This window comes from Acipenser ruthenus, chromosome 24, assembly GCF_902713425.1.
Source record: "Acipenser ruthenus chromosome 24, fAciRut3.2 maternal haplotype, whole genome shotgun sequence".
Lineage (NCBI taxonomy): Eukaryota > Metazoa > Chordata > Actinopteri > Acipenseriformes > Acipenseridae > Acipenser > Acipenser ruthenus.
Window position 1 is genome coordinate 24,764,729 of NC_081212.1, and position 15,896 is coordinate 24,780,624.

Below are 15,896 nucleotides of genomic sequence, written 5' to 3' on the forward strand. Positions count from 1 at the left end.
TAGTGTCATGAAAAATATTTATTCTCATAAAACATTCATTTGCATTTTTTAGCGACCTTGACTTTGTTAAAAAAATGTTAGTGAAAGAATTGAACAAGTAGAACCTTGCTTTACCAAATTATGTTTTTCTTGTAGTCTGATGACGGATAGACCTTTGGCTTAATATACTGCACACTGCAAAACTACACCGAATTCAATGTAAAAGTTAACAATTCAAAATGATTACCTTCACTGACAAACCTCAGTTAAATTAAACTGAACAAGACAGAGTAGTTTAAACTGGGCAGCAATTGTCTTCATTTCAACAGTTTCATTAATTATAATATTCAAAACAGTAAGCTTAACATTCATATATATATATATATATATATATATATATATATATATATATATATATATATATATAATTTTTTTTTTTACAGTATACAAGCCCTGTATTTAAGGTCATCTGAGGTTTTCGCTTCAACACGAAGGTCTCCATGGTTACGTGTGTACTTTTCATTTAAAACAGGCTTATTAAATTGGACAAGGCACATTTGAAGTAAAGGAAAGGAGCCAATTAAAGGAGGCTGGGACGCCGCTGGGTTTCAGATGAATCCTTGGAACCATGCTTTGTTCTTCCTGGTGGGCAGTTTATTTGAATTCATACAGTATTTCATCAACTTGGATGTCATTGTCGGCCACTGGGATCGCATCGCAGATCTGTTCCTTGAAAGCCACAGCAATGGTGTATGGCTTCCCTTTGGGGTGGTTCATACAGCGCCCCAGGTAGGTGTCATAGTACCCCTTTCCACGCCCCAGGCGGTTCCCATTCTTGTCAAATCCCAGGCCAGGCATGAGGATCAAATCAAGACCTCCTGTGCAGAGTTCAAAAGAAGGAGAAAAGGTTAAGAAAATAAAATTGCCCTCAATCAGCCCACATTGAAAATGCTTTACTGGACATGCTCTCCAATGCCTGAATGAAACAGCTTGCACAGGGAGGCTATGATCATCTCTGGAACTGAATACTCCTCTACAGTAGTGAATGGAGCAGGTGCTTGGGCAGCAAGGATGCACAATACCTGGGGGCATGGCCAGTCATATCTATGCTGTCTTAAAATCCCATCTGAAATCATAGGTGAAGGAGATATAGAGGAAATGTTGCCCATACAATATATCTGTGCATTCTCTTCGGAGCCAGATTTTACTCTTAAATTACATGTAGATACTGTGTTACGTAAACTGCAATAATATGCTACTGTTTCTCCTTCTGGTCAACAAGCCACTTTGAACTAGTCTTATAATTATTCATCCTTTAATGATGTTTTAACTTTGCACTCCCAATCCCTGCAACTCAATTTCAAGTGTGAATGACCAAAGTGATTATCCACTATTTAGACATGTTTAATCTTGATTAAGCCCAGTCAACTGAAATGAGATTCAAGGCAGCTCTGGAAGGATGGGCACTCTTATTTTCAATAATGCCTGACCCTTTCATGGTTTAAAGATAATCAAAATTGAAACTATATATGCAAACCTCATCAAATTAAATAAATACACATTTTAATATGCACTCACTGGTTTAATGTAAGGAGTATAAAGAAACACTTTTTATTTTGACAAAATGTTCCGATGGGAAGTCTTCATCAAAGGCTTTCTAAGTTTTAACTGAAGCACCTATTCTCAAGGTAGTTAAAAGCAACTAGGTATGACTCTGAAATATCAGTTATATTCACGAAATAATTCTTCTTCCTGTTTAGATTCACTTTGTATATAATTTTCTATTTCAATAAATCGCATCCGGTTGACTTTTTAAAACTCAAATGTTTTAAGAAACCCTGCCAGCTCAAAAGGGCTGTCAAAGACATCTTCTCTCCAAGTTCAGCTGGTACCCCAGACTGTAACAATCAACCTATCCTTCTGGAACAATCTGCCCCCAGTGGATGTCAGAATTAATTTCTTGCCATTGTCATACATAGTGGTTATTTGTCTTCATGGTATACCATTCAGCTCTTTGCTTTGAATGACAAAATGTATTTGTTTTTTAACTGTGGGCAAATCCCCCCCCCAAAAAATTATACACATATACATACATATATACATATATATATATAAACTCAGCTATCCTGCCTCTCTCAGGAGTGCCCTTATTGATTTGCTTTCAGTGTAAAGAGGCGTTTAATATTTTGAAGACTAAGTGGTCTCAAACATGCATTTCAAGCCTTTAAATAATTTAGAAACCTCTACAGAAACATTACGTATGGATTTTTTATAAAATCAACAGTTTGGTGGTATTATTATTAATCTTAAACTTGAATTCTTACCTGATCATGTATTCAAGCTGTCTGGGCAGCTTTATACTGATATAAGCCACATACATGTTGATTTGAGACCAGTATAGGTAAAGAGACCTCATTTGTGTCGATTGCAACAGCTTTTAATTGTCCAGATAAATCTGACCCAAGTTTGTAACAGTCATGCAAGTTTAAAACACTCATTTCTAAGTAAACAACCTTATTTACAATGTTAAAGATCAAACACAGACACTTTCTAATTAGAAGGGTGGGGAAAAATAGTGCAGATTGTGCTGAAACCAATTAGATAATTATGCAAACACTCACATTCCTTTCATTGACACTGCAAAAACGTGTGCATAAAGTACTGGGAATGAGCACATGTAACTTACGCCATGTGATACCATGTAACACACCTAGAGCAGTTAGCTGCTTGCTGGTCATACTGTACATGGGTAAAAGCAAAGATTCTGTATTAAAACCATATTATCTACTCAACACATAATCTGAAGGGAGTTGCAATATATCACAACATCTCACGTATGGTTGCATCTGCAAGGAGAAGGGAAAGAAAACACAATTATTTTAATGAGGGTTCCCTGCCTGATATTTGTTTGGTTATACAAACTCAATATTTCGACACTCTAATTACAAGCTTTGAACTAGAGCTTCCAGAATATTAGACAAATAATAATAATAATAATAATAATAATAATAATAATAATAATAATAATAATAATAATAATAATAATAATAATTGTTGGAGCAGTGTGGAACATTGTCAAACTTCCAGAACCCATTAAACATTCTTTTGAATGGACATGCAGTTGACAAGCTGTTTTACAATGGGCGAAGTTTGCTTAGTCATGATAATTTTAAGAACAGCATTCTACCTGTTATAACAAAGTATTCTGTTCCAAGGTATTCTAAATGTATTGTGCAAGGATGCCCTCTTAGGAGTAAATAGCAGAACTTGCGTTTCTCAGGCTTTCTTTGATGATGTTCAGAGCTTTGGTATTGTGAGGTCAAAAGCTTGCTGTGATTTTCTTCTGCTCCCAAGCACTCATGCTGGGCTTGTTTCTACATACAGTGCAACAGCAAGGGGCCACTTTCTTTAAAACCTTACCGACAAAAAGGACACTATCCTGTTTAGAGCAGAATGATCCATTTAATGCACTCTATGCCTGTCACTGTCAATCCTTCCCTTTCTCCTCTATTCCTCACTTTAGTTAATCAAATAATGCCTTGATGCCTCCATTTGCAGCACAGCAGCCCTTCCATGCAACTATTAATGCATTTATTTAAAAAATAATGTTCCCTGTAGGATGGCATAAAACCAGTGATGCTTTGCTTTTAATATGTGTTTTATTTCAAACTAAGACCTTTCCTTTTTTTACAATTTTGCATTCACATTAATGCACTGCATGGCACACATCTTTAGCCCTAGGACAGTGATCGAGTTTAAATGGCAATTCCTGGTGTTGCACTGCCGAAATAAGCAGCTCATTGAACCTAAACTTCTGCACCACTTTCTTTAGAAATACAAACTGGTTTAGCTGTATTTCTAAAATCTTCTGAGAGTTAATATGCATATTACAAATAAATATGTAACAGTAGGAATCCTGCTTGCTGCATATAATATGGCTGTGAAGAGGAATCACATAATTCACACTTTCGATCATTGATAAAAGTGAATACATTTCTGCTTTAGATCAGGGTAGACGAGTTTGTGCACATTCCTGCACTGAAGCTTAAGTGACCAGATTCCTATTTTTATTGTTGACCCTAAACAATGAGATACAGCTTGGTTTTGTTATTGCAAGACTAAATAATGTTGTGTGGTAAATGCTCTCGTCAGCAACACCCACAGGCAGGCAAGGAACAGCTCAGCATTTAACAGACCACTCATCCATGTTACTGCCTTGCGTCAGTGTGAAATATTTTTCATCAATCCACAAATCACTCTTGACCTTTGCAATTTTAGCAGCAGGATAAAATATCTGTATTTCTCTTTAAGAAGACGGCTCCTTAATTAATCGCTGGCACAGTAGCTGTACCGCAATCAACACTAGTGAGCAGATGTTTTGTTGCTACGGAAGTCTGGTTCTGGGAAGATAAAAAAAAAAAAAAAAAAAACAGAAATGTTTGATGGGTCAGGAGTGTCAGCAGAAAAAGAACCAAGAAACGTGATTCTTCCTGGAACGGGTTGTGCTCCAACCACTTCATTACACATCTAATGATACTGTTCCACCTCGATTTATAAAAAAATACATACAAAAGTAAAGTGTTCACTTGGATGGAAAATGAGAGTACAGTTGAACGGCAGAAGGATTGCTCTCAAAGTCAGATACAGCACCATCTGTGACCAAGCTAACCATTGTCACTGCTTGGGCCACTACCCCAGTCTCCCTACACTGACTTCAGCTGCATCAATTTCACATCCGATTTCTTTCCCTTCTGTCCTCTGCGAGATGACACTGCAAAAAAAAGTGCTAATCACTTTCAGATAAGGGGGCTTTTTAAAAGAAACTGCTTCATGGCATCTACAGCTCTGGCCAAAAGTTTTGCATCACCCTACAGAACGAACTAATTTGGCTTCATAAAGTCGAAAGAAAGCTGCTGAATAATGTTACGTTTAACATATTGAATTGCATACCTCTGTAGTTTTCCATATACTTAACGAAAAAACTGACAAATTGAAAAATCCAATATGAAATACTGTGCTACTATTATGGACGAGATATCATTTTGTAGTTTCTTTGATTACATGATAAAGATGCAAATTATGTTTATATATTCAGTTTGGATACCTCACCTAAATGTGTTTTGAGCCGTTATAATCAACAGCTGCTGGAAGGTTTGTAATTGTTGTGCAAAGAGCCAGTTTAAGAGTTAAAATTGAACCGAGTCTCATCAGTGATGGTTTAAAACTCTGAGGAGTTCTAGAAGCATAAAAAAATATTGCAGGGATAATATTAGAAAGAAATGACTTAGGAGAGACCAATAAAATTAATGTTCCAAGTAGTTCTTGCTAGTTTTATTATTTTAAGAAAAAAAAAAGGGAATTTTTGCTTCGGTGTTATCTGCATACATTGTGACACAAGCTTTGCTCTGCACATCAGGCAAGTAATTATATATTTTTAAAAAGTAACGTCTCAAGAACAGCACCTCAAGGACACTGCTAGGATTTTAGAACCAACTCGGACACCTTAATTGAACCTAGAGATATATAATTTGAGTCATCGCTGGGCAGGTGGACGTAAGATGTCGGTGTCTTGGTGTGCAGGTCACCCAGAAAACAATGGCTAGAGCTGGTGAATGGGGAGATTGCTTTGGCACTCCCTAACTTCATCAGTTGAAAGGGCTTAGTCATACAATCTTTAAAAAATAAAAAAGGATATATAGTAATACAGTGCCATCTACAGCTGATTAGTGCACAGTGTGAGCAGTATCGTGAGCACTATTATGTTTGATAACTGCACATGCAAACCCTACATAGTGGATAGAAATGCATGGGAGGCAAGATTTATGGAATTCTTTCAGTAGCTAAACCCTCTAACAGTGTATTGCAACAATCATATCTGTGTCCTAGACTACACTTTCTTGCTGGGTCTATGATTGAGCATTTAAAGTTATGGATGTATGTTAACATTAGTGTCTGAACAGCGCTTAAGTGCTTAAGTGACCATAGGAAACTAAGGATTGAAACATTTATTACTATCCTAGAGTAATAAACATTTATTAACAGGCAGTGTGTGCCCACATGAGCCCTGACATGTACAAGGATATGACCACTGGGGTGAAGATTTTTTTTTAATTAATTAATTTTTATATATATATGCTTGTAACCAGGTGGTCCCTGGTTCAAATCCCTCCTCAGCCACTGACTCATTGTGTGACCCTGAGCAAGTCACTTAACCTCCTTGTGCTCCGTCTTTCGGGGGAGACGTAATTGTAAGTGACTCTGCAGCTGATGCATAGTTCACACTACCTAGTCTCTGTAAGTCGCCTTGGATAAAGGCATCTGCTAAATAAACAATAAAATAAAATTATATTATATTATATATATATATATATATATATATATATATATATATATATATATATATATATATATATATATATAGTTTAAGTATTTGTTATTGTTGTTACAAAAAGAACTTCTGGTAGCAAGAAACAAAGACGGACAAACTGCAACCATTGATTTTTCTTCTTGGTTTAAATTCTGTACTGGTTTAAATGTGCAAAATCAATTCCATCCAGCATTAGTGTTATGTAAGGAGGCAGTATGTGTGTCGGTTGGAGTTTAGGAATGGACTCCCTGCGCCAAGTCAATTCACCTCCTTGTAGCTTAGCCCAGCTATAATTACAAGCAGAGTGTCCCCTTGGAAATCACGTCTATGGCAGCTGTCCTGGTTGTAGAAAACGATGGAGAGCCAGGTAGCCCTTTTGACATCTCTTTAATAATGGATCAAGGCAGCATCTTTTCAACCACATATAGGGTTTGCCCTTAAGTGTTCATCTTTTTAAATAGTCTGTACAGCTCAATTCCCCATCCACTCTTTTTTGATTTTTGTGGTCGCCACTGCTCAGTGGTGAAATATACAGTAAATTACACTGCAATATATCTCATTTTCAGAATATACCTTTTAAAATTAAATGTGTAAAATGGTGCCACTGGATTTATAATCTCCACTAAGGATGTGTTCACACCATTTGAAACGGACCCAGTGTGAATGCTGCCTAAGAAGTATGGCTCGAATCCAACAACACAGTGCCCCCTAACGCTGTGCATTAGCTGGAAGCAACAAAGAAACTCCTGCATTTGTACTTTCCCTCCACAAGGTGTCACCACTGGGTTGTTTTTGACAGTAGTTTTATGTCAATAAAATTTCAGAACACAAGAAATGCAGAAAGGGAAGCATATGGAAATGTTACTGGAAAAACAAATTCAATTTTGTGGCAGCTGGTTGCTGTTGCCATGAGCAGAGATACCTTTATAATTGAAGTAACTGGTAAAGGTTGACAATGCAAAAAAGAAAAAAACAAGACAAACAAAAGCATTACCGCCTGCTACCTTTTAAATCCCAATTAAAAAGTCTACCTAATATGCTATTTTGTTTGTCCGAGAGGGATTGCCTGCAAAGGTGGCACACATTTCAGCAAATAGCCCTCTACCAATACATTCAAATTAGTTTTAACATCGTCTGAAATCCTTGCAGAAAGAAACGTACTGTTTAAAAGATATTGCAATAGTACGATATATAATAAAAGTATTACTCAGCCTTTTTGTCTCCCTCAGAAGTTTTCATTTTTTAAAGAGATCTTCCTAGCGTCTACTTTTTTCAAACGTAATCTAGCTGGCTGGACCAACCTGTATCCAAGGCCTCCTCTCGGTGCTCCTCCTCAGAGGGCTGGGGGATATTCCAGGAGGTCAGGGGCAGGGCGTGGATCTCGCTGGCTGCAGTCAGCTTCACCATGTCCATGTGGTGGCTTTTTTTCTGGTATTTGGGGATAAAACACACTTTGCCTTTCTGGAAGATGTCCTCAATGATCTCCTCAGTCTGAACCTCATCATGCATGCTTAAAAAGACAGCGATCCTTTGACAACGCTGATACTTCGGGTGCTTGATGAGCTGCAAAAAAAAAAGAGTTAAATAAAGAGATATTTTATAGATAGATAGATAGATAGATAGATAGAGATAGATAGATAGATACAGATAGACAGATAGGGTGATTAGAAAGTAAGCTTACCACATCAATGATATGGTGTGTTGATGTGGTAAACACACATACATACATATATATATATATATATATATATATATATATATACATATACACACATATATATATATATATATATATATATATATAAATATATTATATATATATATATATATATATATATATATATATATATATATATATATATATATATATACATATATATAGATTGCAAAAATATATTACTTTTTTCTTTTAAAGTTTCAGTTTAAATACTTTCCCTGAGCTGCTTTAAAAGCTATATTAAAAGTGTAGCGTCTAGGCCAGTCAGAATACAAGCGGACAGCCGATGGCTAAATTCTAGCTCTAAATTAGAACTTTATTAGACTGACTTGTTACACAAAGGAGCATGCACTTCCGGATTTTGAAATGCAGTCTACATTATTCTACTTGAAGAAAATACGCAATGGAAAAATTGTTCCTCACTAGGTTTAAAACACACACACACACACAAGCTTATCTGCCTGTTGTGTATGAACTCAGAACACCACAGACACACAATTTGCTCCATGCTAGACTTGCTCACCAGCTAGAACAATTTGTCAACTTCTACTCTGTTCCCCAGTTTATAGAGGAGAGACAGCTTTTGTTTTGATGCGATTGGGTATTAGTTGGTACCAGTGCTTAATTTGAGCCGGATCCTGCCGGAACAGGATCCGGCACCTATCAGATTTTACTTTTTTTGTTCCAGCACCTAATTTGCTCGGATCCGGTACCTCTCGCGGCATGATTTATTATTTTTTTCCACTGTTTGCACTGTAAACATTCTAATAAAAGCGATCAGAGTTAAAGTTGCCTCTGCCTCCTCATTATTTCTCCCGTCCCCCAGTAAAAGCGCATCCTATCCTGCCACACCGATTCCAGACCTGCTCTCTTATTTGTACATAGAGGTTATGGGGCGGGCTGGCGAGGTAAGTAACTGATCTTGAAACAGCGGTGGTCAGCTAGTGAGAGATTCCTACGTGATCACGTCACGTAGCCTAGGCTAGTCGTCGCTACTGAATTTGAAACGCGTCGAGGGGAAAGGAAAGCCAAATCAAAAATGAGGGGGAAAACTGCTCCTGATGGCGATGCCTTAGCTAGCAGCGCTGTCTGCGCTGCTAATCCCGCCAGTTCAGCATCACCACCGGCACGTCCTCCACTAGCTAGTTAGCCTACTAGTGAGTCTGACTCGGCGGGACAGGGGGCCGGGGTCGGGGAGGACTAGTGATGGGCAGTTCGATTCTTTTTAGTGTCTCGATTCATTTGATTCAGTTCAGTTTGGTGAATCGATTCATTTCGTTCATTTGATTCACTGATTCAATGACACAAAACCAATCAATGTAGACCGCATTAAGATTGTTTACGTAGGTTTTATTTGAACCGGAAAGAACGAGTGGTTCACAAACTGCACATCACAGAAGCTAGGGAGAATCTATATTTGGTTGACTTGGTTCATAAACATTAAATTAAATATAGTTTAACAAAAAAATAATAATATATATTTAGAATACTGGAGATAACATAACAGTTTGAACCATTAGCATTGTTTAGCCATCAGTATCAATCTAATCTAATCTAATTTAATTTAATTTTTTTTAAAAAATAGTCAATTGCATTTCTTATGTGTTTTTTTTTCTATACATTTGGAGTCACCCATTATTTTTTACAACAAAAAAGAGAGGCTCGAACGAGTGGTATTTATGGCACTAATCCGTGGTATTTATTCAGCACATAGCAAAACGCTGTTTGCCCAATTCGTCTTCTATCCAGTAAACCTTTGGGATTAGTCATGTAATCAATCACACGTTGAAGCACACCCATAAACGCAACATGTATATTTTATAAAAACAAAGTTTAAACGTGTATATATTTAGTATTTTTTAGTGTTTAACACAGTAAAATAACATTTAGAAAATGCATATTTAATGTGCGTGTAAAATATAATAGACGTTTAAGAACGTCATCCATTAGAATGTGCAATATCATCTTAAAAGGTTGTTGTATCAGAGCTGATACTACGTGTCACCTTGTGGACTGAGGAGAATCGCCGTCATTATTAAATGATAAAATATTTAACCGTAGTTGTAAATCGTCATGTATAAAATACATTCATTCCTCAAGGTCAAATATGTAATCACAAGTTATATAATTATGCCTTGGGTACAATAACGTTACAATACCAGTAGATGTTTGTATTTATTTATTTTGGAAATGAGGTGTATATCTCAATTATTATTATTATTATTATTATTATTAATAATAATAATATTATTTAGTAATTTGGCTGACTTTACTCAAGATGACTTAGAAGTATTAATCATAGGGAGGGATGAAACTAGGAAAAGAGTGGGTGGAATGTACAGTAACGTCCTCTGCCTCCGACGTAAAAAAAACAACAAAGAGCCCTCAGAAAAAAAAGTTTTTGAACATGCCCGAACCATGGCCCATTTAGCGGCATCAAGCATTGTAGCCAAGCCTAAAGATGACACCTTAACACAGGTTATAGTTACATTGTCTGCCTACATTGTGTTTGTCACTTTTCTCTCATGCGTCCCGGTACCTCAGAGCCCCCCGGAACCCCCCCCCCCCTCTCGCGCTGACTATGTGTTCCGGGACCTCCCGATTTACAGATTAAGCACTGGTTGGTACACAGGATTTTTGCACTACCCAGCTAGCTGCAAGGTGGGGGTCGTGCAGAGGGGAGACAGGATAGGAGACAGCTTTGAAAACGATGCCAGGTAAGAAAATGAGCGTGGTGGCAAAAATATTATAACGTCACAAAATAGGAGTGTACAAAAAAAAAAAACTCTATAGTGCTAGTGCAGCAAAGATAAATTATGATTTAATACTGCAATGCTATTTTAATAATGCAAATATAATGTATAGCAGTTAAGTCGCCTGGAAGTTTTTTTTTTTTTTTTTTTTCTGAACACACGCCTGCTGGAAGGACGAGGACATGCGCAGTTATCTACAACTCCAAATTCACAGCATCAATTAAAAAGGTTGTAGTTCAATGTATTTTTTTATTTTTATTTTATTTTGCCTGCGATATCCGCTCATATTTGCAAAGCAGTTGACCAGTTTGAGCAGACAATACGAGTGTCAGGTTTGTACCTTTTTGCAAAACGAAATGTAACATGTTTGTCTTGGCTTCTTGCCCCCTCTATAAATACAAGCACGTTATACATACGCGTGTAAATGTTGGGCCTGTCGTTTTCAAACACTAAGTTTTCACTTAATTTATGCGTTTTATATCTTTACCTTCTGAGTAACGATATGAGACTGTCGGAGTTTCTCTTGGTCGCTCAGCTGAGATATCCTCTTCTTTAATTCTGTTCGCAGTGCTTGTTTTGCGGCTCTGAGGGCTGCCATGCTGCTGCTGCGCCCAGCCTCTCTGTCACAGCGCTCTTCTGCAAACAACCCGCTCAGCCCGTCCGAAGCCAGGGCTCAGTCTTTGAGTTCCCCTCGCTGCTGTTTGTACGACAGAGCAGACAAATCGAATCCGACTCAAGTTCTTCGGCTTCAAGTTACTGGCTAAAAATATTTCTGCAGCTGAGCAGAACCGACCTTGTAATTGAAAAAAAGACTAGCGATTACGAAACGTCAACGTGTTGTTAATTATTAAAAATAAAAAACACAGTAGGAGGACTGAAGCCCCTCTTAACTCATTAGGTTAAGAACAATCCACGAGTATGGCACAATTAGAAACAATATGCACATTATTAGTCAGTGAATTCTGTGAAGCACGGGGGGCTTTCTAGTCTTAGAAGTGGAAAGAATATTTTAGGAAGATGTGTACTTTTCTGAATCAGAAAATAATTGGTCAGATTACATAAAGGATAGGCACTTGGGGCTTAAACACGTTTTCAGTTTTGTTTTGAAAATTGAAATCAACAAGTCTCTTCGGTGATGATGATAACTTGGTAAGGACATTCTTTTTTACAAGTTATTGAGGGTCAAGAGGTTGATCTATATGTAATCTATCTATATAATTTAACAGTTACATATAACTGTTTATATCCTATGGTAAGTATCAACATATTGGGATATTAGGATTATGTCAGTTATATTACTGTCATTTCTTATACTGGTTTGGGGTGATACATGTGCATATACCCTATATAGTGTGGCCTGGGCACTAATAGAAAAAAAGAGAGCCTATGTACTGTAAGTACTGTAACATAGTAAAGCCTATGTGTAAAATAAACCTGTACAAACCAAATCAACCATTTAAATCATGCACCAGTCAAAATCCCCCACAAACAAAAGAAACCGAGTTTGGGTATTTTACAAACCTACTCATAGTTTACTCTCCACCTATCTATAGTACATCCTCACCTCAGACTAGGGTTGGAACAATAATCGATTATCGTGATATTATCGATAATTGTATTGCGTTGAAAAATAATTATCGATAATCATTTTATCGTCCGTTACCCACTATGATATGCTTGTGTGTAACAGTGACTCTGCATTGAAGCATTAAGACAGGACTTAACTGTCTGCGTGAGGCGCAACACATGATCTGTGCGCGCTGCGTAGTGGGAAGTTGTAACATGTGACGTAAGATTCACCGAGTAAAGGCAAACGTTTGAGCTAATGACGATGGCAACTGCAGAAACTACCAAACCTTCCGAAAATATTTTAGAAAAAAGAATCAGCATCAGTCCTGTGTGGCAGTTTTTTGGAGTTACAGAAAGTGATCCGCAAGGTAATAAGCCCGTCTGTAGGTAGTATGGAAAAGCTGATATTTTTAATCGCAATTTATAATTTGTTTGTTTTTTTTTAAACACTTTTTTTTTAATAAGTAGCCTATATTTCAAAAGTTGAAAAGCTACCAAACAAACATTTGGTTATATTATTTGTGCTTTTTTGTAACCAACCATTGTTTCATAACTTTTATTAAAAATGCTGGTCTTTTTGAAAATTGTCTAGTTTTATTTCTTCTAAACTCGTAGAGGCAGTTGTCATATTGCTCAAGTATATATAGCTTTAAATGTGGTAAATTCCAAAACATTTTACATATGTTATTTTTTCAGCCGATAATCATGATTATCGTGATAATTTACAGCCGATAATTGATAACTGAAAATGTCATTGTCGTCCAACCCTACCTCAGACACAGGATTTCCTCTTAAGGTTGAACATTCCTGTTAACATCAGCTGTTTCTTCAATTAAACAGACTTCATCATATCAATTTTACTTTACCTCGTTTAAAAGTGTATCCAATCCCTCCCAGTGTCATTGTCAACAAACCCTGCTTTTTCAGCAAAACCAAGCTAAACTGTGCACAGGATATACTGTAACCCAAAGAATGAGGCTACTAATGGGGCCAGGAAACCAATTGTAAAACCTTTTTGGCAAGAAGTACAATAAGAGAAATAATTTGGGTGAAAAGGCCAAACATACGTTTTGTATAAATCTAAATACAATATTCCTCTTTGTAAGTGAAATTGTCTACCTGACGACTTCTGATCATTATGTTTAAGAAACTTTCGCTTTTTGCATAAATGTAATACAAACGCACAGGTGATCAGCAATGTTGGAACCTTTCACAGTTACAAGTTACTTAAAGAAAATTGGAACTGGTTTCAGCACAAGCAGTTACTTTGCAGGCACAGTTAACATTTTACAGATATCTCTCTTTTTTTTCGGTTTGGTCAGACTACAGCTTGAAATATTCTTTGAAGATCCAGCTATTGAACCCACTTGTTCTCCTCTGATGATTTATAAAGCAGGTTCATGTGACATGTGAGGTTTGACTTGCACTGTTGACATGCTTTCTGATTTTATGCATTAGCCATAGTCCTTTTTTTAAAGTTGTTTTTCACATAAAAAATAATGCAGTATCACATTTGGTTACCTGTCTGAAAAAAAGGAACTATTACAGTTACAAGATTACTGAAGAATATAATCAGATGAGATATGTGACATGTAATGCATTACTCCCCAACACTGGGGATCAGTCACCAGTGGGATTTTTTAATTGGTTTTTTGGATTAAGTGTATGTATATGATTTGTAATTGTAGTTCCATTGAAGGCTGAATAACTGTCTGGTGTTTCCAGTTATTGTAGATTTTTCAGGAAGAGTACTAAACAAAAAATGCCAGTGACAGCAAACATGTCCTTCGTGCCAAGTGATATGCCCGGAGTAGGAATGTGGTGAAATCCTCACGCCTGAAAAAAAACATGCATGTATAAGATGAAGCGTGTATACAAGTGTAATGAATGAGACTAGTACAGGATAGGACATAGCAGCAAACTAATTGTTGTATATGTCTCTCTCTCTCTCTCTCTCTCTCTCTCTCTCTCTCTCTCTCTCTCTCTCTCTCTCTCTCTCTCTCTCTCTCTCTCTCTCTCTCTCTCTCTCTCTCTCTCTCTCTCTCTCTCTCTCTCTCTCTCTCTCTCTCTATATATATATATATATATATATATACATATATATATATATATATATATGCTTCTTTTTTTATTTATTCTTTGGCGTAAGACACCAAGGGTCATCAAAGAAAGTCAAACTTACCCAACCACCATTGTTATCGATCCAGTTTGCAGTGTTCGTATGCAGGTAATCTGCAATGCATTCTGAAATTGTCTGTGCCCCTTGCACAGCAGTTACCACTCCTCTTACAGAGAGTATTCTAGCCAGGATACCTCCTGAACCAAAACCATAATAACCCTTCCCCAGTTCAGTTTATTAAGAAGCCCTTCCATTAAACTCCAAAGTATAGAAGGGCATTTGGAACAGTGGAAAGATGAAGATGAGCTAAGTGCATTCTGATTTGAGCCTCATAGCACCGTTGGTAATATAAAATAGTAACTCAAAGTCTCCCTGCTACGTGATCTGGAGCTGGCTGTACTGATAACACCTGCAGCATGTACCTCAGATAATCCTGGGCTAAATGAAAAATATATCTGTAGCTATCATGCGGAGTTGTAATTGAAAGAGTACTTGACAATTCCAACTCCCCACCCCCTGACAAGCTTATTAAAGAGAGACTAAATGTAAATAATACTGTGCTTTTATAAAGAAAAATGTTGTGTGTTGTGTATGTTTTTGGTGTGAGAGAGTGATGGACAAAAACAGACAGAGAGAATCCATGGCTAAAGATGACTTTTATAGTCTGTGACATACATAGTAAACCTTGCACCCAGGCAGAACCTGATAAGGTGATCATGGATGGGTTGCATTGTGTCATTCCAATGCCACCACCAAGTACAATCAAGTTGATATTCTGTATAGACCAGATTCTAGCACAGGTGCTGCTACTGTGATAGAATAGCACTGTAACTGGAAATGTGTTACCAGAAAGAATCATATTTTCAGTGATCTGTTATCTTGGTATTGCTTTTCACAACAACTTTGAGGCCTTGACTCTATGTTGTTGCACACAAGATAATGAACTTCATTGAAAGTATGCAGTGTACACAAATGCAAGCAGCTTTGAGACCTGGGAGGGGACCTTCGGCTGCAATTTATAAAGGTAATAGATGGGGTGCCATTACAATCAGCAGGAAACCTACATGGATGTAAACCTAAGATTATAATTACCGGTAAATCTTAGTTCAATAAAAGCACAGCAAAAACACAATACAGTCAGAAGTAAATTTTAGCTAAATAATAGGGCTGACTCTATTGTGTGCTTGCTAGCATTTTGTCAGATTATGGTTGTGTTTTGTCTTTCACCTTTGAAATAGTTTAGTTGAATTAATTAGGTAAATTAGGCCCTATATCAGTTTAACTGAATCTGTTCACTGGAATAGTTTTGGAAAAACCAGGTGGTTTGACAACACTGCTGATGTTAAATATAATGTCAATATAGGCTTTGTAGTTAGTTTAAAAGGTGCCACC

The 15,896-nt window shown here is 36.9% G+C and overlaps 2 protein-coding genes across 4 annotated transcripts in view; one reads left to right on the top strand and one right to left on the bottom strand.

Annotated features, from left to right (window-relative positions):
• Window positions 1-11,649, bottom strand: LOC131700590 (5-formyltetrahydrofolate cyclo-ligase-like). Its single transcript, XM_058998913.1, has 3 exons — window positions 11,304-11,649; window positions 7,648-7,909; window positions 1-857 (listed from the first exon to the last, which is right to left on the bottom strand). Exons 1-3 carry the CDS (start codon window positions 11,412-11,414, stop codon window positions 634-636), a joined length of 597 nt encoding a protein of 198 aa, XP_058854896.1. The 5' UTR covers window positions 11,415-11,649; the 3' UTR covers window positions 1-633.
• The window catches only part of LOC131696767 (AN1-type zinc finger protein 6-like), a 19,547-nt gene continuing 14,293 nt past the window's right edge, over window positions 10,643-15,896 (top strand). The window contains exon 1 of one of the 3 annotated variants that reach the window (XM_058998907.1): window positions 10,643-10,780. The gene's annotated coding sequence lies outside the window, so the exon portion shown is untranslated. The other 2 variants (XM_058998911.1, XM_058998910.1) reach the window with 2 other exon arrangements.

What these genes read in the sequence shown, in the direction of transcription:
- LOC131700590 (XM_058998913.1), bottom strand. Translation starts at nt 11,414, where the DNA reads ATGGCAGCCCTCAGAGCCGCAAAACAAGCACTGCGAACAGAATTAAAG. An exon ending in CTCATATCGTTACTCAGAAG is followed by an intron (nt 7,910 to 11,303) that starts GTAAAGATATAA and finishes TTTTTTTTGCAG; the next exon opens with CTCATCAAGCACCCGAAGTA. An exon ending in AGAGGAGGCCTTGGATACAG is followed by an intron (nt 858 to 7,647) that starts GTTGGTCCAGCC and finishes AACTCTGCACAG; the next exon opens with GAGGTCTTGATTTGATCCTC.